Source organism: Malaclemys terrapin, chromosome 15 (genome assembly GCF_027887155.1).
Source record: "Malaclemys terrapin pileata isolate rMalTer1 chromosome 15, rMalTer1.hap1, whole genome shotgun sequence".
NCBI lineage: Eukaryota > Metazoa > Chordata > Testudines > Emydidae > Malaclemys > Malaclemys terrapin.
Window position 1 is genome coordinate 666,553 of NC_071519.1, and position 26,797 is coordinate 693,349.

General features: G+C 52.1%; 1 protein-coding gene across 1 annotated transcript in view; it reads right to left on the minus strand.

The window, feature by feature from the left end:
- Positions 1-18,229, minus strand: part of LOC128823319 (mucin-2-like) — a 34,457-nt gene extending 16,228 nt beyond the window's left edge. Inside the window, exons 1-11 of the mRNA XM_054005560.1 lie at positions 15,185-18,229; positions 12,459-12,833; positions 10,476-10,664; positions 9,577-9,692; positions 9,097-9,155; positions 7,507-7,652; positions 5,769-5,837; positions 5,497-5,659; positions 3,027-3,188; positions 2,303-2,412; positions 1,998-2,056 (exon numbers count right to left, since the gene is read on the minus strand). Coding sequence (XP_053861535.1) covers positions 1,998-2,056; positions 2,303-2,412; positions 3,027-3,188; positions 5,497-5,659; positions 5,769-5,837; positions 7,507-7,652; positions 9,097-9,155; positions 9,577-9,692; positions 10,476-10,664; positions 12,459-12,833; positions 15,185-18,182 — 4,446 coding nt within the window. The 5' untranslated portion in view covers positions 18,183-18,229. The remainder of the gene's footprint in view (positions 1-1,997; positions 2,057-2,302; positions 2,413-3,026; positions 3,189-5,496; positions 5,660-5,768; positions 5,838-7,506; positions 7,653-9,096; positions 9,156-9,576; positions 9,693-10,475; positions 10,665-12,458; positions 12,834-15,184) is intronic.
- Positions 18,230-26,797: the final 8,568 nt, after the last annotated feature.

Genomic DNA, 26,797 nt, shown 5'->3' on the forward strand with positions numbered 1-26,797 from the left:
AAGGAGAAAGCTCACAGCTGGGTAATGAGAATCTCCGGCTTCTGGATGTGCACCTGGGATGGTGAGAGATGGGGGTGGGGGCCATAAGCAGAGCTGGGCACAAATGACCAAAATAGCTCTTTTCTTAAGTGAAACGTTGATGGGGAAGTTTTCAGTCCCAGCCAGAGCGTGGGGGGCAGGTTGGGGGGGAGAATTGGGGGATTGTTTTACTTTTCTTCAGTGAAAATGGTCATGTGGGAATTTTCATTTCCCATCCATACTGAAATCCACCCCCCCCCAAAAAAACGCTTTCTTTTTGTCCCAACCACAATCTCATCTAGGCCAGACACAGTGCTAAAATCATCTCTCTGCTCCTCCTTCCCTGTTTGTGCATCCCAGGATCGCGTCAGGAGCTCACGTTTGGCTGATTATCTGCCTCCCCCACAAAGTTTCCACAGAGTCCTGGCTTCCCAGGAGAGGGACCCCCATTACGCCTCTCTAGGGTAGTGGTCCCCAAACTTTTCTGTGTCATGCCCCTGCCCCTGGAGCCAAGCCACAGCTCCTGGGGGAGGGTGGGAGATGCGCACGGGATAAGGTGGTTGAGGCTGGGGCTGAAGCAGGGAGTGGGTGTGACGTTGCACTCCATATGATGTTATGAAAATATGCTAAAGAGTGAGGGTATAATGTAACTGGAATCTGCTTCATGCAAAAGGTCTCATTACAAAGCTTATAATCTACCGAGTGTGGTCATCCCATTTGTATAAATGTATCATTCTTGTATCTGAAACTAGGAATATGAAATATAACTCTGACGTCCTATCGTATTTATGTAAAGTGTGGGCCATTAATGGTGGTTTGAATCTTGATGGCTCCCATCAACTAGGACAATTGGTTGTAAATGGCTGTTTACTTGCAAGCCTTCCTGTGAGTCAGGCCGGGAAGAATGAAGGCGGGGGGTGGGGGCTCTCACAGGACAGGTGATCACGTCACCTGGTACTGGAATCCATCTTAAACCTGGGGCTTTTCTATTTAGAAGGGGGGGTGGGGACCCAGAAGGACAAAGGATTCCCGCCCAGCGCCAAAGCTATATAAGGGGGTGGAAAAGTACAAAGGAGGCTGCAGTCATGAGAAATCCCCTAGCTACCACCTGAGCTGGAACAAGGACTGTACCAGGGGACAGGATTGGGCCCAGACTAGGAAGGAGTCTAGTCTGTGAAAGAAGCTCATTGGAACATCTCTGAGGGTGAGATTTTATCTGTAATTAGATTCTTGCTGTATTAGGCTTAGACTTGCATGTTTTGTTTTATTTTGCTTTGTAACTTACTTTGTTCTCTCTGTTATTACTTGGAACCACTTAAATCCTACTTCTGATATTTAATAAAATAATTTTTTGCTTATTAATTAACTCAGAGTAAGTGATTAATTCCTGGGGGGCAAACAGCTGTGCATCTCTCTATATCAGTGTTATAGAGGGAGGACAATGTATGAGTTTACCCTGCATAAGCTTTATACAGAGTAAAACGGATTGATTTGGGGTTTGGATCCCATTGGGAGATGGGTGTCTGTGTGCTGGAGACAGGAGCACTTCTTCAGCTGTTTTCAGTTAAGTCTGCAGCTTTGGAGCGCGTGGGTTCAGACCCTGGGTCTGTGTTGGTTCAGACTGGCATGCCTGGCTCGACAAGGCAGGGCTCTGGAGACCCAAACTGGCAGAGAAAACGGGCTCAGAGGTAGTCTCAGCACATCAGGTGACAGTCCCAAGGGGATCTCTGTGACCGAACCCATCACAGTGGGTTTGTGGCCAAGGCAGGAGCAGAGCAGGGTGGGTTAGGCAGGCTCTGCCGCACCTCCCCAAATGTTTCTCTGCACCCCGTCTCTGCTCTACAGATTGCCCCAGCAGGGAGGATTGGTGCTGGAGCAGCATCGCCCCCAGATGGCTCCATCTCCCATTCCGAGCAGGGTGTACTCCCAATGGGCCACTGCAGGCAGTAGGAGGAGGGGACCGATATGGCCGAACCTACCGGGAGAGAGGTGTGGACAGATTCCATGTTAATCTTGAAGGAGCTGGTCCCATCCGAGCCTGCAGGCCGGGCAAAAGAGAAGGCTTAGGAAGGCAGAGGATTCAGCCAGTGGACGCACGGCTATTGAGCGCTGAGGTTCCAGGACCAGCTGCCACGGTGGCCAGGAACCTCCCATCTCCCGAAGGAGTCCCTCAGAGCTGCCCTCCCCCACTGATGGCACTGACCTGGTCTCTGTGGGACACTGTCCTTTGCCCAGGGGTTCCCACCAGCCCATCTCGCCCAGCCCGGGATGGATCCAGCCTTACCTTTCCAGGAGTCGGCTCCTTCGTTCCTGTAGCGGAAGCTCCCTGTGGTGTTCCACTCAAGATCATCGTCCTCGAACCACATCTCAGCGTTGGCCTTCTCCGAATGCAGGCTGCAGAGGGAGCAGGTGGTGGAGGTTTTCGCCGCCCAGCTGGGCCCCCAAGGGCATCTGACCCAGCCTCCCTCTGCCAAACCCTCCTTCTGCACCCACCCATTGAGTCAAAGAGGTGAGGGTCATTCTCAGACCAACACCAACACCACCACGGATACCTCACAGCAGGGCTCACAGCAAACCTACCTCGCAACCCATCGTCTGCCCAAGGAAACAACATTTATCCCCACTTTCAATAGGGGGAAACTGAGGTACAGACATGGGGGGAAAGCCGGACATAGAATCCAGACTTCATGGCTCCCAGCCCCCTGGCTTTAACCCTCTAGATCCCTCCTCCTCTCCCCAACTCCCTGAGCTGGGGACACAACCCAGGAGTCCTGGCTCCCAGTTCCCCTGCTCAAACCCACTACAATCCCACTCCACTTCCAGAGCTAGGATAGAATGCAGGAATCCTGGCTCCCAGCCCCCCCTGCTCTAACCCAACAGACCCCACTCCCCTCCCAGAGCCGGAGAGGGAACCCAGGAGTCCTGTCACCCATTCTCATGCTCTAACCACAGGCTCACACCATCTCAGTTGCAGGCTGTGCCCACCCATGTGTTCCTGGCCCAGTTACCTGAACTGGTTTTTCATCCTCTTGGCTCTGAACAGAAAGGCACCGAGGACTGCACTCACGATCACCAGCACTGCGATGGCCATGCCCAGACTGACACCCAATTTACTGATGCGGGTGGCACAGCGCTCAGTGGGGTACCAGTACAACTCCTGCTCTGAGCAGCTGTGGGGGAGACACAGGGGGGTGAGAACAGCCCCACCCCAGCCCCTTCCCCACCCTGCCCCATCCTGTCCCTGGAGCCACTTCCCTGGGGTCCCCCATCCAGTCTGGACTCTCCATCTCCAGCGAGTGATCCCGGCTGTGCCAGGGTCCTTCTGCATGGATCCGAGTCATAAGAACATAAGAACAGCCATCCTGGGTCAGTCTAACCCAGTCTCCTGTCTTCTGACAGTGGCCAATGCCAGGTGCCCCAGAGGGAATGAACCAAACAGGGAATCACCAAGTGATCCATCCCCTGTCGCCCATTCCCAGCTCCTGGCAAACAGAGGCCAGGGACACCATCCCTGCCCGTCCTGCTAATAGCCATTGATGGACCTATCCTCCATGAACTTCTTTAGTTCTTCTTTGAACCGTTGTAGTCTTGGCCTTCACAACATCCTCTGGCGAGGAGTTCCACAGACTGACTGTGCACTGTGTGAAGAAATACTTCCTTTTGTTTGTTTTAAACTTGCTGCCTGTTAATTTCATTGGGTGTCCCCTAGTTCTTGTGTTATGAGGAGTAAAAAACACTTCCTTATTTACTTTCTCCAAACCGGTCATGATTTTATAGACCTCTGTCCTATCTCCCCTTAGTTGTCTGTTTTCCAAGCTGAACAGTCCCAGTCTGATTAATCTCTCCTCATACAGCAGCCATTACATATCCCTCATAATTTTTGTTGTTCTTTTCTGAATCTTTTCCGAATCTTTTCCAGTTCTGATATGTCTTTTTTGAGATGAAGCGACCACATCTGCACGCAGTATTCAAGGTGTGCATGTACCATGGATTTAGAGAGAGGCAACATGATATTCTCTTTCTGATTCTCTATCCCTTTCTTAATGATTCCCAACAGCCTGTTTGCGTTTTCGACTGCCGCTGCACATTGAGTGGATGTTTTCAGAGAACTGTCCACAGTGACTCCAAGATCTTTCTTGAGTGGCAACAGCTAATTTAGACCCCATCATTTTATATATATAGCTGGGATTATATTTTCCCATGTGCGTTGCTTTACATTTATCAACATTGAATTTCATCTGCCATTTTGTTGCCCAGACACCCAGTTTTGTGAGATCCTTTTGTAGATCTTCCCAGTCTGCTTTGGACTTAACTATCCCAACTCTTAGCTATCCTACGCAGCCTGTGCTATCCCAATCATGGGTTTCCTGTTCAACGGCCACTTGAGCAAATACAAAACAGAGAAATAATTATTTTGGGTCAAGCCAAAGCTGAGTTGGTCCCAAAATTGCGGGGGTCAAATGTTCAAGTCATACAGAAACAAGGGGGGAGGGATAGCTCAATGGTTTGAGCATTGTGCTGCTAAACCCAGGGTTGTGAGTTCAGTCCTTGAGGGGGCCACTTAGGGATCTGGGGCAAAATCAGTACTTGGTCCTGCTAGTGAAGGAGGGGGCTGGACTTCAGGGTCCCTTCCAGTTCTATGAGATAGGACAGGTAAAATCTCTGTGACCTGACCCAAATTTTTTTAATTCTCAGTTGGGAGTTTGTAACAGAAGCAAAAGAGGATGAGTGTCACAAGGCAGCTGGAGGAGGAGGAGAGGGTGCCGGGGCCGTCATTCATAACGACAATTAATAGTCACCGAGCCAGTGAAAGCAGGCGAGAATGACTCTAGAGCCTGGTGGTTGGGGCCCCTCGGTCAGCTGTGGAAGGCCCGAGTTCAAATCCCTTCTCCAATTGCTAGTTAATTATTTATACAAGATGGAACAGCTGCACCAGGAGAGCCCGAGAAGGCCCCACATGGGAATAGCCCATCGCCTCTCCCCTGCAGTGCTACAGACACAAATTCAAAACTCTCCTCCGCAGGAAAACCCCTGTCAGGGATGGAGATAACTTTTAGTCCTGGCATGAGTGCAAGGGACTGGAGTACACGCCCTCCCGAGGTCCCTTCCAGACCTACAAGTCTATGTCCAGCAGAGGGGAGAATTGACCTGCCGGAGCCCAGGGCATTTCCCCCTCATCCTTGGGCTTAAGGGTTACCAGGAGGGCACCTCCTCCAGCTGCTTTGCAAGTCCAGTCCTCCTTTGTTTCCGGTAAAGTGCCCGGAACGGAACCCAAAACAGCCTGGAGTCGGGTCGAAACGAGATGGCTCGGCCTGACATTTCCGAAGCAGTTGGGGTTTCTTGGGGGTTGGTCAAAACGATTCCGCAAACTTGACACGCAGGAGGGCGTGTGTGTGCGCGCACGTGTGTGCATATGCTCATGTGCATGCATTTGCACGAGTGTGCGTGTGTGCAAGGGCGTGTATGCGCACAACTCACATGCACTGGGGGCCGGCTTTCGTCAACTGGCACTGCCCGTAGTTGCAGTTAATGAAGCCGGGGGTGCTCTTGGTGCAATTGGAGATGCAGGAGAAGCCAGACTTGGTGAGGTTAGGGAAGTAGAACTGGCTGTAGCCTTCAGGGGCAACTTTCTGGCAGTACTCTGCAGAGGAGAGAGATGGGTCAGCGGGGCGCTGGCTGGAGAGGCAGCACTGAACCCCCCGGTCCCACCCCAGCACCGCTCCCTTGCCGGGTTGCCGCGGGTCACTCACCGGTGCCGTTGAACACTGGCATTGTCCCATTGGAGACATCAACGGAGGAGGCGTTGAAACACATCATGGCTGGAAGACACGGGATGGGCAGTTGTTAGTGAGCCGGCCAGGAGCAGGAGTGAGAGACGGGGACGCCCTTCAGCTGCACACCCCCACTTGTGGCACCAGAAGCTCCCCAAGCTGCACGGGCCTTGCCATTAATTTGGGGGTTGGAAAAGGCCTGGCCGACGACCCGACCCCTGTCCGGGCCTGTGAAAGGTTGTCCATAGGGCTCGAGGTGTGGGGGAAAGGGAGAAAGCTGTTCTCTGCGACCTCAGGCCAACCACTGAAATCACAGAGGTCAACGCTTTTCTCTCCATCCATCCCCCCACAGCCCTCCATCCATCCATCCCCACAAACACCACTACATCCATCCCTCCATCCTCCATCCATCCCCACAAACACCCCTCCATCCATCCCTCCATCCTCCATCCATCCCCACAAACAGTCATCCATCCCTCCCTTCCCACAAGCACCCTCCAGCCAACTCTCCATCCCTCCCCACAAACACCCCTCCATCCATCTCTACATCCCTCCATCCATCCCTCCCTACAAAAACTCCTTCACCCATCCCTCCAGCCTCCATCCATCCCCTCACATCCCTCCCCCAACCCCACAAACACTCCTCCATCCATCTCTACATCCCTCCATCCATCCCTCCAAAAACCTCTCCACCCATCCAGTCTCCATCCATCCCCTCACACACACCCCATCTCCACAAACACTCCTCCATCCATCCATCCCTCCCTTCCCACAAGCACCCTCCAGCCAACTCTCCATCCCTCCCCGCAAACACCCCTCCATCCATCTCTACATCCCTCCATCCATCCCTCCAAAAACCTCTCCACCCATCCAGTCTCCATCCATCCCCTCACACACACCCCATCTCCACAAACACTCCTCCATCCATCCATCTCTCCCTTCCCACACACACCCTTCAGACATCTCTCCATCCATCCCCACAAGCACCCTTCCATCCTCCACCTATCCCCACAAACACCCCTCCATCCATTCCTCCCTTCCTCCATCACACTTCCCATCCTCCCCCGTATAAATAATGTAGATACCCTATCTCCTAGAGCTGGAAGGGACCCTGAAAGGTCATCAAGTCCAGCCCCCTGCCTTCACTAGCAGGACCAAGTACTGATTTTGCCCCAGATTCCTAAGTGGCCCCCTCAAGGATTGAACTCACAATCCTGGGTTTAGCAGGCCAATGCACCAATCACTGAGCTATCCCTCTCCCCATCTATCTATCAATCGATAAAAATGATACTGACTAACACGGCTACCACTGAAACCTATCCAACTATCTATCCATCCATCCATCCATCCATCCCTATATACCTCATCTATCTATCCCTCCCTCCCTCCCTAGACACCTCATCTATCTATCCATCCATCCATCCCTAGACACCTCCTCTATCTATCTATCCCCATCCACCTCCTCTATCTATCTATCCCCACCCACCGCCTCTATCTATCTATCTTTCTATCTATCTATCCCCATCCACCTCCTCTATCATCTATCTATCTATCTATCTATCCCCACCCACCCCATCTATCTAATCTATCTATCTATCCAGCCTCCAGCCCCCTGGCAGAGATTGGGGGTGGAGCTATGGAGAATCTTCCTCCCAGGTCCATGGATCTGTCCCCTCTCTGCCCAGCCCTCCCTCGCCCTCACCGCACAGAGACTCACAGAGGTTGCTGTTGCAGTTCTGGTTCTCAGCCGCCGTCTCTATCTGCGTCTTCAGCTGCCCAGACGCATTCTCAAAGTTTGTGTTGAGTTCCTCGGTGACGGGTAAAGCCAGGATGACAATGTGATCCACCACGACGCTGCCCTGCCTGAAGGAACAAACCCACCTTGGGTCAGCATGTCCCTCCTTCCTGGGGCGTCCGCTCACATCCCCAATGCAGAGCATGTGCACGGAGATTGTCACCCAGACACAGAGGGGTGAGGCACCAATGCCCATTGAATTTGATTAATATATTCATGGGGTTTACGGTCGGAAGGGAGCAGTGACTCATCTCATCCGACCTTCTGTGTAACCCAGGCTGGAAAAACGTACCAGCTTAATAATTTGTGTTTAGATAAAGCACCTTCCAGAGAGGTGGCCATCCAAAGACAGGAAGAGATGGAAAAGCCACCACCACTTTCCTTTGGTGTTTGTTAATCATCATCACTTGGAAAACATTTTGCCTTATTTCTAAGTTGAATTTATCTGGCTTTAACTTGATTCTTGTGCTGCCTTTCGCTGTTAAATCAGAGAGCCCCTTACTACTTGTTATCTGCTCCCCGCGGAGGTACTTAGCCACCATAGGCTACCTCTGGATCGTTTTACTGATCAACTAAATGGAGCTTGATCCAAGTCTCTCACTGTCAGCCCTTAAAATCATTTCTGTGGCTTTTCTCTGCACCCTCTCTGATTTTTCAACTTCCTTTTGAAAATGCGGATGCCAGAACTGAACCTAATGACACTCCCATCCCAGAAGTGGGTGTCGATCAGCATGACATTCAAAAGGACCCACCTTTCAACAACAACACTGTTAATTGTTTCCAGACAGGGAAGGACGGACAAGGATGGATAAATATTGTTCATGCTGAACATACTGAGCTGAAAGGTGCCACCAGCTCTGAGATCCAGCGACCATCACAAACCTCATTAAAGCCAACGGCTGTTTCAACTACCCTTTTTCAGAGTCAGTGAATGAGCAATTAAGCCCCATTATGCAGCAGAGAGAGCTACAAACAATGGAGGCTACTGCCCATGGCACACTGCCAGTAAGCCACGTGGGCTGAGTGGGGGGTTTCCCTGGTTGCAAAGGCAGGAGCTAGGATATTGATTTGCAGGCAGTGGGTGCCAGGAGAGGCAGTCGTGAGTTGGCCCTGAGAAGACAGAGAGAGAGACAGCGCTCTTTGCGCACAGAGCCCAGAGGAGCGATAGATGTGAGGATTTCTGAGCAAGAGAAATACATGCTGCTGCGTTCAGGGAAACTGGACTGGGTGGACATTTTTTTCTTGATAGATGAACAGGATTGCACCAAGAACAGACCTGACCCGTAGCACCAATGTCTCCTCCTAATAGACGCAGCCCAGAAAGGCTCTGAACACTGGTGAACTGCTGGTGCCAAAGAGCCAACCACACAACCAAGACAGATACACGCATGCCTACTGCGGGCGGGGTCTCCTTTAGGAGTCTCACAGGGATGGGTCATGGCTTGTGGGTGGAGTTTAGGTTGTGGGCAGAGCTTTGGGGGTACCAAGTTCCGGGGTGTTCCTGATACTCACATCAGTTTCAGGATCTCCACGTCTTTGTACCCCAGGACATTGTTGTAAACCAACTTCATCTGGAAGGGAATAGTGCGCATGTCACCAAGAGGGGCTGCCCTGAACCTCCCTGCCCCATTGAGATGGGGCCTGGTGAGCCCAGGGGGCTGGTGAGGTTCCCAGCCATGATACCTAAGCAGTGAATGTGCTCCCACCTGAACGCTCCCAAGTAAATGAGCGCTCAGCCCTTGGAAAGACCCATTAAAGTCTATTCCCCTCTGACAGGCTGGGATCATCCCATTCCCCAGTGTTATGCCCATTCCTAGCTCCCAATGGCTCCAGCAATGGGTCTCCCTGTCCTTCCCCTGGGGGACAATCCCCCAATCTCATGCCTCTCTTGGGAAGTTCTCCTGCATCCCCCTGACCTTCCACCATATCTCTCCTCTCAAGGGGCCTCTCTCTCATTAACTCCCACTTCTTGGTCACTCTGCTGGGACCCACCTGCAGTTTGAATGACATGGTGAATTCTTTGTACTCTTGAGTTGTGTTGTCCTCCAGCTTGGGGGTGAATTTGTGGCTGATGATCTGCAACTTCACTTCCACTGTTACGTTCACCTCTTCATTGGGGTGTATGTGGGGGGGAAGAAACATGGTGAAAATTGACATCCACCATGGGAATGGCAGGAGGGAATTGCCTTCCCCGCCCCCCCAGGGATCCTTGTTAGCTCTCCTGATGCTCACACTGCAGGACCCCCAGAATCCAGGGCCGGGGAAAGGACTCTACTGCCCTTCAGAACCCATCACACCGTTCGTTACCTAGCCAGAGGGGGCCAGCAAGGAGGGACACTTGTCATTTCACTACCCACCATCCTGCAGCTGAACGTGTTTCCTCACCACCCTCCCCCAGCCCGGCAACAGAACCAGGTTGTCCCACCTGGCTAGGCCTGATAGGTTAGGACTCCAGGATTAAGACCCCACTTTCCCACAAGCCAGCCCTGCTGTCTTACTGGGTTCTGGCTCACAGCCCCAGCCACACGACTCCCTCAAATACTAACGGTGTTCCTAGATGGGACCAGCCATCCTGGATCCTGGCTCATGGGCCAGATGGGACATCCCTGCTCGGGTTTCCAAGGGTCTCATGGAGTGCTTGAAAACCTGCCTTAGAGTGAGAAACTCCAGGAGCTCAGTCTATTTATCTTAGAAAAAAGGTGAAGGGGTGACTGATCCCAATCTGTAAGTACCGGCGCGGGGAGCAAATATTTAACAATGGGCTCTTCAGTGTAGCAGAGGCAGGTCTAACCCATCCTAGGGCTGTAAGTTGAAGCCAGACAAATTTGGCTTGGATATAAAGTGTTGTCTGAACCCCAGACACAAGGATCGATTGAGTCAGGTTTTCATACCGGCTTTGACCTCGATGACTTCAGAAGCGTATTGGCACTCAGGACCCTGAAAACTGGACGGGCATAGGCATCCACCATTGCTCCAGGTGCCCCCGTTCTTGCAATTGCTGTTTTCACACTGGGAGCCGTAGTATCCATCTTGGCAGATGCATTTGATCCCGTTGTGAGTGCCCCCGTTCTGGCAGGGCGCTGAAAGAAACAATCCGATGCCCTGCATGTCAGCATGAGTCTGGACTGGCTCATAGGCGGGAGCTGTGTCTGTGATGTCTAAATTGCTCTTGGTTTACGCTGGAGTGGAATTACACTGCTGGAGAATCACTCAAGATTTGCACCACTGTGGAATTACTCTGAATTTAGACAGGGGTGGAGCTACTCCAGATTTACACTGCAATGGAATCACTCTAGGCCATCTTCACTTACGGTACTAACAACAAGGAATCCTTTTGGCACCATAGAGACTAACAAATTTATTTGGGCATAAGCTTTACCAAGTCAAACAGTTAACAAGAAGTTGTGAGTATCTACAGTGGGAAATCAGTTTTTATAGATTTGTTCTTGTTAACTGTTTGAAATGGGCCACCTTGATTACATTGGCCTCATTAGCCCTACACAAGTGATTTCCACCCCTTCTTGTCAACTGTTGGGAATAGCCCACGTCCACCTTCATTGAATTGCCTCGTTAGCACTGATCCCCACTTGGTAAGACAACGCCCATCTTTTCATGTGCTGTGTATTTATACCTGCTACTGTATGTTCCACTCCATGCATCTGATGAAGTGGGTTTTAGCCCACAAAAGCTTGTGCCCAAAGAAATGTGTTAGTCTCTGAGGTGCCACAAGGCTCCTCATTGTTTGTCTTGTCCCGGGGGGAGGGATAGCTCAGTGGTTTGAGCATTGGCCTGCTAAACCCAGGGTTGTAAGTTCAATCCTTAAGGGGGCTATTAAAGGATCTGGGGCAAAAATCTGTCTGGGGATTGGTCCTGCTTTGAGCAGGGGGTTGGACTAGATGACCTCCTGAGGTCCCTTCCAACCCTGACATTCTATGATTCTATGATTCTTGATACAGACTAACACGGCTCCGCTCTGAAACCCGTCACTTACGGGACTGTTACTCAGGAGCACCTCAATCCACCAACTGACATGAGCGAGAGGCGAGCCGGACAGGTTTACAATGGAGTGGAATTGCTCTGTATTTAGGCTGTTGTGGAGTCACTCTGGATTTACACCATTTGTGACTGAGATCAGAATCTGACCCTGGGGGATTTATTTATTATTATTACTGTGGCACCCAGAGCCCCAGTCCTGGACCAGGCCCCTGGTGTGCTAGACGCTCCCCGCCCGCCAGAGCTGGTGAGCCGAGTATAAGACAAGAGACGGCAGATGGAGAAAGCCAGCCAGAGAGGAGGTCATAAGGAAACAATGAGACAACACTGAGCACCGTGACAAGCAGTGGTCTCAACCCAGCAGCACTGAACAGTTCTCAAGGTTTTTGTAAGTGTCATGGAAAAAATGTAGGTGGAGGAGGATGAGGAGGCTTTGCGGACATTTATGGGGATCTCTGCCCCCAGAAGAGGCTGCTGGTAGCGGGGAGCACTAAGGGGCGATTTTGAAAATGTAACCAATAGGCAATGGAGGCTGGTGTCATGAGCTTCTCAGAGGCAGGTAGAGAGAGACTGTGATGGGCCCTGAAAGTGAAGGCAAGTAGCTTATGTTTAAACTCAGGGCGGGTCAAATACTTTACCTGGTCTCCTGCAAGGTGTGCGAACCCCTTATGCTTAACAACCTTTTATTTAGCTGGGATACTCAGAGTCCCCTTCCTAGCCCCGAAGAAGAGCTCTGTGCAGCCCAAAAGCTTGTCTCTCTGCCCCCAGCAGAAGTTGGCCCAATAAGAAGAGATCTTACCTCCACCACCTTATCTCTCTCCCATCCTGGGCCCAACATGGCTACAAGAGCATTGCCAACTCCAGCATGAGCTGTCACTCACCTGGGGTGCTGGTGGTGGTGGTGGTGCTGCTCTGGGTCGTGGTGCTGGTGGTGGTGGTGGTAGTGGTGGTGGTCGTAATGACAGGGGTTGCCGTGGTGGTTTTGTTCGAGGATTCACACCGGGCGCCGTAGTAATCGGGGAGACAGACACAGTCTGTTCCGATGGGAGTGCCCTCGTTCTGGCAGGCCATGGAGCTATTGTAGGACTCACATCGGGGGCCGTAGAATCCAGGCAGGCAGATGCACTTGGTTCCGATGGCTGTGCTGCCGTTCTGGCAGGCGTCATGGGGCGATGGGGACTCACACAGCTCTCCCGTGTAGCCCGGTAGGCAGACACACTGGCTCAGGTTGGCAACGCCACCGTTCTTGCAGGGAACTGGAAGATGTTTTAGTGGGATTCAGGACGTGCTCTCAAAGCAGATCCAAAAGATCCTTTCCCAGAGCCGGGGAGAGAACCCAGGAGTCCTGACTCCCAGCCCCCCCTGCTCTGACCCACCAGCCCCCACTCCCCTCCCAGAGTCAGGAAGAGAACCCAGGAGTCCTGGCTCCCAGCCCCCCCTGCTCTAACCCACCAGCCCCCACTCCCCTCCCAGAGTCAGGAAGAGAACCCAGGAGTCCTGGCTCCCAGCCCCCCCTGCTCTAACCCACCAGCCCCCACTCCCCTCCCAGAGCCGGGGAGAGAACCCAGGAGTCCTGACTCCCAGCCCCCCCTGCTCTGACCCACCAGCCCCCACTCCCCTCCCAGAGCCAGGGAGAGAACCTAGGAGTCCTGGCTCCCAGCCCCCTGCGCTAACCCACCAGCCCCCACCCCCTCCCAGACCCGGGGAGAGAACCCAGGAGTTCGGGCTCCCAGCCCCCCCTGCTCTAACACACCAGCCCCCGATTCCTTCCCAGAGCCGGGGAGAGAACCCAGGAGTCCTGGCTCCCAGCCCCCTCTGCTCTAACCCACCAGCTCCCACTCCCCTCCCAGAGCCGGGGAGAGAACCCAGGAGTCCTGGCTCCCAGCCCCCCCTGCTCTAACCCACCAGGCCCCCTCCCCTCCCAGAGCTGGGGAGAGAACCCAGGAGTCCTGGCTCTCAGCTCTCCACCCCCAGCTCTAACCAACTAGCTCCTGCTTTTCCAGTGAAGTCAACATCAGCTTATTCTTTCTTATACCTGCACAGTTTCAGTGATGTGACATTTCGCCTCCTAATGTCTTTTTGTTTCAGTGAGAAAAAATGAAAATTTTCAGGTTGACCTGAAATTAATTTTGTTTGTTTGACTACCAAGCTGAAAATCAATTATTCACCTAATTTTAATAATTATTTAAATTAAAAAAACCACATTCTTCTCACCAACATAGTTATATCTGATATAGTTATAAAATTGTATGTACACCGTCTAAATTATTTTGAAAATGGGACTTAGGGACTGCCCATAAATAACATAACTTAGGAGAAATTTGCTCCAGATTTCAAGTGGTTATCATATAGTTTCAGGCCGGAAATGTTGGGAACCAGGATGCAGGCAGTATGCCTGACTGGTCAAAGTGGGAGTTGAGTGGGCGGAGCAGGAGTCAAGCACCAGAAAATGACACCAAAGGTCAGAACTGAAGTCAGAGGCAGGGGTGGAGCAAGAGTGAGAACCAGGAATCAAAGCAGCCTGTCAGAGACCACATGCCAGAATCAGGGGTCAAGCCAGAGACAGAGTCTGAAGTTGGAGACGGGGGGGGGGTCAGAGCCAGGATTGGCAGCAGATGCTTGGGAGCAGGGCTGGACACAGACTGCAGCAGGTGAGCAAGGTTCTATAGCCATAGAAGATCAGGGTTGGAAGGGACCTCAGGAGGTATCTAGTCCAACCCCTGCTCAAAGCAGGACCAATCCCCAACTAAATCCCCAAATGGCCTCCTCAAGGATTGAACTCCCAACTGTGGGTTTAGCAAACCACTGAGCTATCCCCCCCCCAGTGGCAATGATGATGCACTTGCAGCAACAGGACGCCTGTATCATAGCTCCGACAGCCCACCCGGATCACGGCCTGGCCAAAGTACCAGGCACAAGCCAATCAGGCAGCTGCAGACCTGGGGTGTGCTGATAGGGCTTCCCGTTGGGCCTGACGTTCCAGTATGAGTGAGCTGCTGCTTCATCTCCCTCCCTTGGTGGTGACGGGGGATGCTGGAGACCCTCAGTGCTGTTACTTTAAAAGTCAACATTGCTAATTATTCAGTGCTCAGTCGAGCATAAAAAATACCCAGGATAATCTGCTGTGAGCAGTGTTTCCTGTGGGCAGAGTTTCTTGTATGGACTGAGCTTGGATGTTTTTTCCACTGAGATTTCTGCATGCCAGTCGATACTGCTCTCAATCTCTTTCCCTTTCACTCCAGTCCATGCTTATCTCTCTGGATGAAAGAAACTGTAGATTTTCTTACCCTTCTAACCTTTCTTAGCAGGGAAAAGATTTGGTATCTCCCAACCCAATCAACCCCATGGAGATTATTCAGTAAAACAGTGGGATGAAATTACATATTTAACATATTCAGAACTCACAAGACCCACTTCAAATCTGATATAATGCTCTCAAAGGCAGTGGAGTTACACCAGGATTAGTAAATAAGCAGTTACAACATAATTAAGATTTTGCATTTAGGATTAACCCTCATTCACTACCCCACCTGCGTACATGAACCACACAACATAAGAACACAGAAATAGGAACAATGTGGCAAAAAAATAATGAAGAGTCACCCACCCGCTGTAGGAGGAGGACCAGTGGGGTACCATGGGGGAATTGGATAGAGGCATGGATCAGTTGTGGGGCTCAGGGTGCTTGTGATGGCTGTTGAAGAAGAAATTGTGGTTCTGGTACTACTGACTGGGGAAATGACTCTGGGAGAGGGGATGAGCATACGAAGGACACTGTGCCTCATACGGCTTACGTTCTGTAAGGAGTTACAGATGGTGGTGCACGCAGTGGAGTTGGTGGTGGGTACAGCGGTGTTGTTCTTGAAGGTAGTCATGTTAGTAGAGGAGGTGATGGGTACAGTGGAGGTGGTGGTGAGGGTAGTCATCTCAGTGGAAGTCTTGGTGGGTAAAGTGGAGGAGGAGAGTTCAATGGAGGTGGTGGTTATGGGAGAAGTGTGAATAGAGGTGGTCGTGAGAGTAGTCATGTCAGTGGAGGTGGTGGTGAGGACAGCGGAGGTAGAGGAGAGGGTAATCGTGTCTCTGGAGGTGGTGGTAGGAACAGCGGAGGTGGTCATGAGGGTATTTCTTTCAGTGGACATCGTGGAATGCACAGTGGAGGCAAGGATGAGGGTTATCTTGTCAGTGGACATGGTGGGGAGTACAGGGGAGGTAGTCATGAGGGTAGAGGTGTCAGTTGAAGTGGTGCTGGGGGAAGTGGAAGTGGTGGTGAGGGTAGTCGTGTCAGTGGAGGTGCTGGGTACAGTGGAGGTGGCTGTGAGGGGAATCGTGTCAGTGGAGGTAGTGAGTACAGTGGAGGTGATAGTGAGGGTTGTTGTGTCAGTGGAGGTGGTGGTGGGTATATTGGATGTGCTGGTGAGGAAAGTCGTGTCAGTGGAGGAGGTGGTGAGTTGGGTGGAAGTGATGGTGAGGGTAGTCTTGAAAGTGGGGGTGGGGGTGGGTACAGTGGAGGCGCTGGTGAGGGTAGGTGTATCAGTGGATGTGCTGGTGGGTAGGATGGAGGTGGTAGTGAGGGCAGTCGTGTCCTTGGAGGTCGAGGCGGGTAAAGTAGAGATGGTGGGTACAGTGGTGCTGAGGGTAGTTGTGTCAGTGAAGGTTGTGGTGGGTATAGTGGAGGTGGTAGTGAGGGTAGTCATGTCAGTGGACATGGTGGTGGGTACAGTAGAACTTGTTGTGAGGGAAGTTATATCAGTGGACGTGGTGTTGGGTACGGTCAAGGTGGTGGGGAGGGTAGTCATGTTAGTGGTGGTAGGGACACTGGAGATGCTTGAGAGGGGAGTTGTGTCACTGGAGGTGGTGGTGAGGGTCCTTTTGTCAGTGGAGGTGGTGGGTACAGTGGAGTTTGTGGTGAAGGTAGTCACTTCAGAGGATGTTGTCGGTACAGGGGAAGTGGTGGTGAGGGTAGTTGTGCCAGTGGAAGTGGTCGTGGGTACAGTGGAGGTGGTGGTGAGGGTACTTTTTTCAGTCGTGGTGGTGGGCGGGGAAGTGGAACTGGTGGTGAGGGGACTCGTGTCAGTGGAGGTATTGGGTATAGTGGAGGTGATAGTGAGGGTGGTAGTGTCAGTAGAGGTGGTGGTGGATGCGATGGAGGTAGTGGTGAGGGTAGTTTTGTCCTTGGATGTTGTTGTGGGTAAAGCAGAGGTGGTGGGTACATTGGAGGTGGTGGTGAGGGTAGTTGCGTCACTGGAGCTGGTGGTGGGTAGGGTGGAGGTGGTGCTGAGGGTAGTCGTCTCAGTTGTGGTGGTGGTGGGTACACTGGATGTAGTGGTGAGGGAACTAGTGTCAATGAAGGTGGCAATGGATACAGTGGATGTGCTGGTGAGCGGAGTCGTATCAGTGGAGGTGGTGGTAAGTTGGGTGGAGGTGATAGTGAGGGTAGTAGTGTCCATGGAGATCGTTTCGGGTAAAGTAGATGTGGTGGGTACAGTAGAAGTTGTAGTGAGGGTAGCCCTAATAGTAGAGGAGGTGGTATGCATAGTTGAAGTATTGCTGAGGGTAGTTGTCTCTCTGGAGCTGGTGATGGGTATAGTGGATGTGCTGATCAGGGGAGTCATGGCAGTGGAGCCAGTGGTGAGTTGGGTTGAAGTGATAGTGAGGGGAGTCTTGTAAGTGGAGGTGGTGGTGAGTACATTGGAGGTGGTGGTGAGGGAAGTCGTGTCAGTGGAGGTGGTTGTGGGTACAGTGGAGGTGGTGGTGAGGGAAGTCATGTCAGTGGAGGTGGTTGTGGGTACAGTGGAGGTGGTGGTGAGGGTACTTTTTTCAGTGGTGGTAGTGGGTATAATGGAGGTGATAGTGAGGGAGGTAGTGTCAGTAGAGGTGGTGGTGGGTCGGGTGGAGGTAGTGGTGAGGGTTGTCGTGTCCTTGGATGTCGTTGCAGGTAAAGTAGAGGTGGTGGGTACAGTGGATATGATGGTGAGGGTAGTTGTCTCACTGGAGCTGGTGGTGGGTAAAGTGGAGGTGGTGGTGAAGGTAATGGTGTCAGTGGAGGTGGTGGTGGGTCGGGTAGAGGTGGTGGTAAGCGTAGTCATGTCAGTGGTGGTGGTGGTGTGTACAGTGGAGGTAGTGATGAGGGGAATCGTTTCAGAGGAATTGGTGGTGAGTACAGAGGAAGTGACAGTGTGGGTAGGCATGTCAGTGGAGGTGGTAATGGGTAAAGTGAAAGTGGTTGTGAGGGAAGTCGTCTCAGAGGATGTGGTGGGTACAGTGGAGGTGCTAGTGAGGGTAGTCGTGTCCCTGGAGGATGTGGCAGGTAAAGTAGAGGTGGTGGGCGCAATGGACGTAGTGGTGAGGGTAGTAGGATCAATAGAGGTGCTGGTGAGCGGAGTCGTGTCAGTGGAGCTGTTAGTGTCTAGGGTAGAAGTTGTGGTGAGTCTAGTCTTGTAAGTGGAGGTGGTGGTGGGTACAGTGGAGGTGGTGGTGAGGGAAGTCGTGTCAGTGGAGATGGCGGTGTATAGGGTAGAGGTGGTGCTGAGGGTAGGCGTGTCAGTGGACGTAGTGGTGGGTAGGGTGGAGGTGATAGTGACGGCTGTCATGCACTTGGAGGTCATAGTGGGTAAAGTAGTGGTGGTGGGTAGAATGGAGGTGGTGGTGAAGCTTGTGGTCGCAATGGAGGTAGTCGTGAGTATAGTGGACGTGGTGGTGAGGGAATTTATGTCATTGGTGGTGGTGGTGGCTACACTGGAAGTGGTCAAGAGGGGAGTTGTGTCAGTGGAGGTGGTGGTGGGTACAGTGAAGTTTGTGGGGAAGGTAGTCATTTCAGAGGATGTTGTCGGTACAGGGGAGGTGGTGGTGAGGGTTGTCTTATCAGTGGAGGTGGTGAGTACAGTGGAGGTTGTGGTGAAAATAGTCATGTCAGAGGATGTGGTGGGTATAGGGGAACTGGTGGTGAGGGAAATCTTGTCAGTGTTTGTTGTGGCGGGTAAAGTGGAGTTAGTGAGTGGTATGGAGATGGTGGTTATGGTAGATGTGTCAGTAGACGTGGTGGTGGTGGGTATAGTGGAGGTCGTGGTGAGCGTAGTTGTCTCAGTGGAAGTGGTGGTTGGTACAATCGAGGCGGTAGTGAGGGTTGTTGTGTTAGTGGATATGGTGGTGGTTAGGGTGGAAGGGGTTGTGTCTATAGTCTTGTAAGTGGTGGTGGTGTGTACAGCAGAGGTGGTGGTGAGGGTAGTTGTGTCAGTGGAGGGGGTGAGTACAGGGGAAGTGGTGGTGAGTGAATTTGTGTCAGTGGAGTTGGTCATGGTTACAGTGGTGGTGGTGGTGAGTGTAGTTATGTCAGTGGTGGTGGTTGGTACAGTGGACTTTTTGGTGAGGTTAATCATGTCAGTGGAGGTGGTAGAGGGTATAGAAGATGTGGTGCTGAGGGTCGTCATGTCAGTGGAGGTCTTGACGGGTAACATGGAGGTTATGGGTGCAATGGAGGTGGTGGTTATGGTAGAAGTGTCAGTAGAGGCTGTGGTGGGTACAGTGGAGGCAGTGGTGAAAGTTGTCGTGTCAGTGGAGGTGGTGGTGGGGACAGTGGAGATGGTGGTGAGGGTAGTTGTCTCAGTGGAGGTGGTGTTGGATCGAGTGGAAGTGGTAGTGAGGATAGTCGTTTCCTTGGAGGTGGTGGTGGGCACAGTGGAGGTGATGGTGAGGCTACTGTTATCTGTGGATGTGGTGGTGGGAACGGTGAAGATGTTGGTGAGGGGAATCATGTCAGTGGAGGTGGCAGTGGGTACAGAGGAAGTGGTGGTGTGCATAGTCATGTCAGTGGAGCTCGTGGTGGGTAAACTGGAGGTGGTGGGTACAATGGAGGTGGTTGTTATGGTAGAAGTGTCAGTTGAAGTGTTGATCGGTATAGTGGATGTGGTGGTGAGGGTCGTGGTGTCAATGGACAAGATAGGGGAAGTGGAACTGGTGGTGAGGGGAGGTGTGGTGGGTACAGTGGAGGTGGTACTGAGGGTAATCATGTCAGTGGAGGTGGCAGTGGGTACAGAGGAAGTGGTGGTGTGGATAGTCATGTCAGTGGAGCTCGTGGTGGGTAAAGTGGAGGTGGTGGGTACAATGGAGGTGGTGGTTATGGTAGAAGTGTCAGTAGAGGCTGTGGTGGGTACAGTGGAGGCAGTGGTGAAAGTTGTCGTGTCAGTGGAGGTGGTGGTGGGGACAGTGGAGATGGTGGTGAGGGTAGTTGTCTCAGTGGAGGTGGTGTTGGATCGAGTGGAAGTGGTAGTGAGGATAGTCGTTTCCTTGGAGGTGGTGGTGGGCACAGTGGAGGTGATGGTGAGGCTACTGTTATCTGTGGATGTGGTGGTGGGAACAGTGGAGATGTTGGTGAGGGGAATCATGTCAGTGGAGGTGGCAGTGGGTACAGAGGAAGTGGTGGTGTGGATAGTCATGTCAGTGGAGCTCGTGGTGGATAAAGTGGAGGTGGTGGGTACAATGGAGGTGGTTGTTATGGTAGAAGTGTCAGTTGAAGTGTTGATCGGTATAGTGGATGTGGTGGTGAGGGTCGTGGTGTCAGTGGACAAGATAGGGGAAGTGGAACTGGTGGTGAGGGGAAGTGTGGTGGGTACAGTGGAGGTGGTACTGAGGGTAATCATGTCAGTGGAGGTGGTGGTGGGGACAGTGGAGATGGTGGTGAGGGTAGTTGTCTCAGTGGAGGTGGTGTTGGATCGAGTGGAAGTGGTAGTGAGGATAGTCGTTTCCTTGGAGGTGGTGGTGGGCACAGTGGAGGTGATGGTGAGGCTACTGTTATCTGTGGATGTGGTGGTGGGAACGGTGAAGATGTTGGTGAGGGGAATCATGTCAGTGGAGGTGGCAGTGGGTACAGAGGAAGTGGTGGTGTGGATAGTCATGTCAGTGGAGCTCGTGGTGGATAAAGTGGAGGTGGTGGGTACAATGGAGGTGGTTGTTATGGTAGAAGTGTCAGTTGAAGTGTTGATCGGTATAGTGGATGTGGTGGTGAGGGTCGTGGTGTCAGTGGACAAGATAGGGGAAGTGGAACTGGTGGTGAGGGGAGGTGTGGTGGGTACAGTGGAGGTGGTACTGAGGGTAATCATGTCAGTGGAGGTGGTGAGTACAGGGGAAGTGGTGGTGAATGAATTTGTGTCAGTGGAGTTGGTCATGGTTACAGTGGTGGTGGTGGTGAGTGTTGTTGTTTCAGCAGGGGTGGTGGTGGGTTCAGGGGAGTTGGTGGTGAGTGGAGTCGTGTCTGTGGAAGTGGTAGTGAGTACAGTGGAGGTGATAGTAAGGGCTGTTGTGTCAATGGAGGTGGTGGTGGGTACAGTGGAGGTGGTACTGAGGGTAATCATGTCAGTGGAGGTGGTGAGTACAGGGGAAGTGGTGGTGAGTGAATTTGTGTCAGTGGAGTTGGTCGTGGTTACAGTGGTGGTGGTGGTGAGTGTAGTTATGTCAGAGGTGGTGCTGGTGGGTGGGTTGGAGGTGCTGTTTAGGGTAGTCATGTCTGTGGAGACGGTGGTTGGTATGTTGGGGGTGGTTCTGAGAGTAGTTGTGTCAGTGGTTTTGGTGGCATGTACAGTGGAGGTAGTGGTGAGAGGAGTCATTTCAGAAGAGGGGTTGGGTACAGGGGAAGTGATGGTGAGGGTTGTCTTATCCGTGGAGGTAGTGAGTACAGTGGAGGTGATCGTAAGGGCTGTTGTGTCAATGGAGGTGGTGGTGGGTAAAGTGGAGGTGGTTGTTATGGTAGAAATGTCAGTTGACGTCTTGGTGTGTATAGTGGATGTGGTGGTGAGGGTCGTGGTGTCAGTGGACAAGATAGGGGAAGTGGAACTGGTGGTGAGGGGAAGTGTGGTGGGTACAGTGGAGGTGGTACTGAGGGTAATCATGTCAGTGGAGGTGGTGGTGGGGACAGTGGAGATGGTGGTGAGGGTAGTTGTCTCAGTGGAGGTGGTGTTGGATCGAGTGGAAGTGGTAGTGAGGATAGTCGTTTCCTTGGAGGTGGTGGTGGGCACAGTGGAGGTGGTGGTGAGGCTACTGTTATCTGTGGATGTGGTGGTGGGAACAGTGGAGATGTTGGTGAGGGGAATCATGTCAGTGGAGGTGGCAGTGGGTACAGAGGAAGTGGTGGTGTGGATAGTCATGTCAGTGGAGCTCGTGGTGGGTAAAGTGGAGGTGGTGGGTACAATGGAGGTGGTTGTTATGGTAGAAATGTCAGTTGAAGTGTTGATCGGTATAGTGGATGTGGTGGTGAGGGTCGTGGTGTCAGTGGACAAGAGAGGGGAAGTGAAACTGGTGGTGAGGGGAGGTGTGGTGGGTACAGTGGAGGTGGTACTGAGGGTAATCATGTCAGTGGAGGGGGTGAGTACAGGGGAAGTGGTGGTGAGTGAATTTGGGTCAGTGGAGTTGGTCGTGGTTAAAGTGGTGGTGGTGGTGAGTGTAGTTATGTCAGTGGTGGTACTGGTGGTTGGGTTGGAGGTGCTGTATAGGGTAATTGTGGGGACAGTGAATGTGCTCGTGAGGGGAGTCGTTTCAGTGGTGGTGGTGGAGAGTTGGATGGAAGTGGTGGTGAGGGTAGTCTTGAAAATGGAAAAGGTGGTGGGTACAGTGGAGGTGGTAGGGAGGGTAGTCGTGTCCCTGGAGGTGGTGGGTACAGTGGAGGTTGTGGTGAAAATAGTCATGTCAGAGAATGTGGTGGGTATAGGGGAACTGGTGGTGAGGGAAGTCTTGTCAGTGTTTGTCATGGCGGGTAAAGTGGAGTTAGTGAGTGGTATGGAGATGGTGGTTATGGTAGATGTGTCAGTAGACGTGGTGGTGGTGGGTATAGTGGAGGTCGTGGTGAGTGCAGTTGTCTCAGTGGAAGTGGCGGTGGCTACAGGCAAAGTGGTGGTGAGGGTTGTCATGTCAGTGGAGGTGGTGGTGAGTGTTGTTGTTTCAGCAGGGGTGGTGGTGGGTTCAGGGGAGTTGGTGGTGAGTGGAGTCGTGTCTGTGGAAGTGGTAGTGAGTACAGTGGAGGTGATAGTAAGGGCTGTTGTGTCAATGGAGGTGGTGGTGGGTACAGTGGAGGTGGTACTGAGGGTAATCATGTCAGTGGAGGTGGTGGGTACAGGGGAAGTGGTGGTGAGTGAATTTGGGTCAGTGGAGTTGGTCGTGGTTACAGTGGTGGTGGTGGTGAGTGTAGTTATGTCAGTGGTGGTACTGGTGGTTGGGTTGGAGGTGCTGTTTAGGGTAATTGTGTCTGTGGAGATGGTGGTTGGTATAGTGGGGGTGGTTCTGAGTGTAGTCATGTCAGTGGTTTTGATGGCGTTAACAGTGAGGCTAGTGGTGAGGGGAGTCATTTCAGAAGAGGTGCTGGGTACAGGGGAAGTGGTGGTGAGGGTTGTCTTATCAGTGGAGGTAGTGAGTACAGTGGAGGTGATAGTAAGGGCTGTTGTGTCAATGGAGGTGGTGGTGGGTAGGGTGGAGGTGGTGCTGTGCGTAGTCGTGTAAGTGTTGGTGGTGGTAGCTACATTGGATGCAGTGGTGAGTGTAGTAGTGTCAATAGAGGTGGTGGTGGGGACAGTCAATGTGCTTGTGAGGGGAGTCGTGTCAGTGGTGGTGGTGGTGAGTTGGATGGAAGCAGTGGTGAGGGTAGTCTTGTTAGTGGAGTTGGTGGTGGGTACAGTGGAGGTGGTAGTGAGGGTAGTTGTGTCCCTGGAGGTGGTGGGTATAGTGGAGGTTGTGGGTACAGTGGAGGTTGTGGTGAAAATAGTCATATCAGAGGATGTGATGGATACAGGGGAACTGGTGGTGAGGGAATTCGTGTCAGTGGATGTCATGTCAGGTAAAGTGGAGTTAGTGAATGGAATGGAGATGGTAGTTATGGTAGAAGTATCAGTAGACGTGGTGGTGAGTATAATGGAGTTGGTGGTGAGTGGAGTCGTGTCTGTGGAAGTGGTAGTGGGTACAGTGGAGGTGGTACTGAGGGTAATCATGTCAGTGGAGGTGGTGGGTACAGGGGAAGTGGTGGTGAGTGAATTTGGGTCAGTGGAGTTGGTCGTGGTTACAGTGGTGGTGGTGGTGAGTGTAGTTATGTCAGTGGTGGTACTGGTGGTTGGGTTGGAGGTGCTGTTTAGAGTAATTGTGGGGACAGTGGATGTGCTCGTGAGGGGAGTCGTTTCAGTGGTGGTGGTGGAGAGTTGGATGGAAGTCGTGGTGAGGATAGTCTTGAAAGTGGAAAAGGTGGTGGGTACAGTGGAGGTAGTGGAGAGGGTAGTCATGTTAGTGGAGGTGGTGGTGAGTGTTGTTGTTTCAGCAGGGGTGGTAGTGGGTTCAGTGGAGTTGGTGGTGAGTGGAGTCGTGTCTGTGGAAGTGGTTGGTACTGTGGAGGTGATGGTGAGGGCAGTTATGTCAGTGGAGGTGGTCAGTATAGTGGAGGTGGTTAGGCTAATCACGTTAGTGGATGTGGGTGTGTGTACAGTGGAAGTGGTGTTGAGCATGGTGTTGTCAGCATAGGTGGTGGTTGGTAGAGTGAACGTGGTTGTGAGTGTGGTTGGATCAGTTGTGGCTGTGTTGGGTACAGTTGTCGAGGAGGTGGTGGATGCAGTTGTGGTAGATGTAGTGTGTGTTGTTGCAGGGGTTGTTGTAGCTGCAGTGGAGGTCGTAGTGTTTGTCATTGTCGTTGTCGCTGTAGAGGTCGTGGGTCTGTTCACCTCAGTCGTGGTGCTGTTTAGAGGCGGTTTAGTGGTGATGTTAATGATGTCGCATTCACACCGCAATCCCCAATAGTCAGGTGGACATTTGCAGGCTGTTCCAACTGGTGTGCCACCATTCAAGCACACAGCGGTGCTGTCCTCATTCTCGCACAAGGAACCCCAGTATCCTAGTGCACAGATGCACTCCATTCCCAGTGCCGTGGCACCGTTCTGGCAGGCTGTGGCTGTGTTCTCGCTCTCGCACCAGGCACCAGAATACCCAGGTGGGCAGATGCAGTGAATGCCGACAGGAGTGCCTCCGTTCTGGCAGGCCATGGAGCTGTTAAAGTTCTCACACCAAAGACCAGAATAACCAGGTGGGCAGGCGCACTCAGTTCCCACAACTGTGCCCCCATTCTGGCAGGAGACTGAAAGACACAATATCCCCCATCCGGTATTTAGTGTGAAAGAGGACAGACACAATCCAAATTCAGGTGAAAGACCCACATTTCCCGGCCAGGACTGGGGAGAGAATCCAGTGGTTCCGAACTCACAGCCACCCTCCACACTCCACTCTAATCTAGACTGCATGGTCCTGCAAAAGATGGTAATAGAACCCAGGAGCCCTGGCTCCCAGCCCCCACCCCGACCCCCTTTCCCTCCTAGAGGCACAGAGAGAACCCAGGAGTTCTGGCTCCCAGCACCCCCTGCTCTAACCAACTAGGCTCCAGTCCTCTCCCAGAAGCAGGGAGAAAACCCAGGAATCCAATGGAACTGGGAGAGGAAAGTCCATCAATAGAGTCATAAAGTCCAGAGCCAGGAAGGACCATTGTAATCATCTAGATTCCATGCCCAAGCACATGACCAAATCGTCTGCCAATGAGAACTCTTGACACGCATGGCTGGACCAATGACACTCAACAGAATTTTTGCATGCAAATTAACTGTAGAAGAAGAGTGATGATTGGCTGGGTCAGGGGTCTGCACTGCGGTGCCTGCAGGTGCCATGGCGCCCGCCAGGGCATCTAAGTGCGCCCGCCTACTGGCTGGCGGACGAGCATCCGCCGAAATGCCACCGACAAGCATCATCATCCAGAGGCGTTGCCGCTGAAATGCCACCGATTTTCGGTGGCGACACCTCTGGATGACGCTGCCTGTCGGCGGCATTGCGACTCCTATTGACATTGCCGCTTGTCAGCGGCATTTCAGCGGATGTTCGTCCGCCGCCACGGTCCTCCGTGGCTCGTCGTCTGGCGCCCGCCAGACAAAAAAGGTTGGGGACCACTGGGCTGAGTTATTGCTCATATCACCATGTCCCCACCTAGAGTTACATAAACTGTATCCCTTACCCTACCTTTAGCCTATATTAGATCAGATGAGGTGAAAATTACTAATTGCTTAATTGCAACATCGGCTCTTCAAGTCGGGCCGGCACGCAACGCTTGGATGACTTGTCCCATTGACAGAGTTTGCAATCTCTGTGTTTTCCCATGGCTAAGATCGATCAGGACAAAGAACAAAGAGTGACACAAAATGCTAAATAACAGAATTACTGGTACCATCTCAGGAAATGCATCCTGTGCCCAAGCCAGAGGTAGGGGGCAGGGCCGGATTAACTTTTTGTGGGCCCGGCGCCAAACATATTGGTGGGCCCCCATGTGGTTGTGATGAACCCCTTCCAGATACGGTCCTAGCGTGACAGCACCATTGATGCCATAGCAAATGTGGTATTGCCGGGATGGGAATGAAAACATTTATTCAAAAACAAAATAAGATATTTGAAGCCAAACTGAGACCTCCACTCAGCCCATAGAGAACAAACTGGGCTAACACCAATGTACTCAGAACACCACTGAATTTGGTTTGTGTGGGAGGAGGCTTGTTTGTTAGTTTTGTCTTTTTTCTTTAAACACTCAGGGCCTGCTTAGGGCCCTGAACACAAGTGCTAGGGGGAAGCCCTGCTGGACTTCTGATGTAAACAACAAGGCTGAATCGAAACAAGGTACATAGTCTAGCTGCCTCGGTATCATCTTTATCAGTCTTATCAGAAGCTTTGAGCCAGACTTTGGGCGCATGAAAATGCCATGGGCATATAGAGCATTCATGGACTTTGGTGGCGTTACGTGTTGTAGGTGTTTGTGTTGTCATGACTCCCCAGGGTCGGGTGTGCGTGCGTGTAAACAGGAATCATTGGAGGGTGATTAATCATAGAATCATAGAACTGGAAGGGACCTCGAGAGGTCTCTAGTCCAGTTCCCTGCACTCAAGGCAGGGCTAAGTATTATCTAGACCATCCCTGACAAGTATTTGTCCAGCCTGCTCTTAAAAATCTCCAGTGATGGAGATTCCACAACCTCCCTAGGCAATTTATTCCAGTGCTTAATCACTCTGACAGTTAGGAAGTTTTTCCTAATGTCCAACCTAAACCTCCCTGACTGCAATTTAAGCCCATTGCTTCTTGTCCTATCCTCAAAGGTTAAGAAGAACAATTTTTCTCACTCCTCCTTGTAACAATCTTTTATGTACTTGAAAACTGTGATCATGTCCCCTCTCAG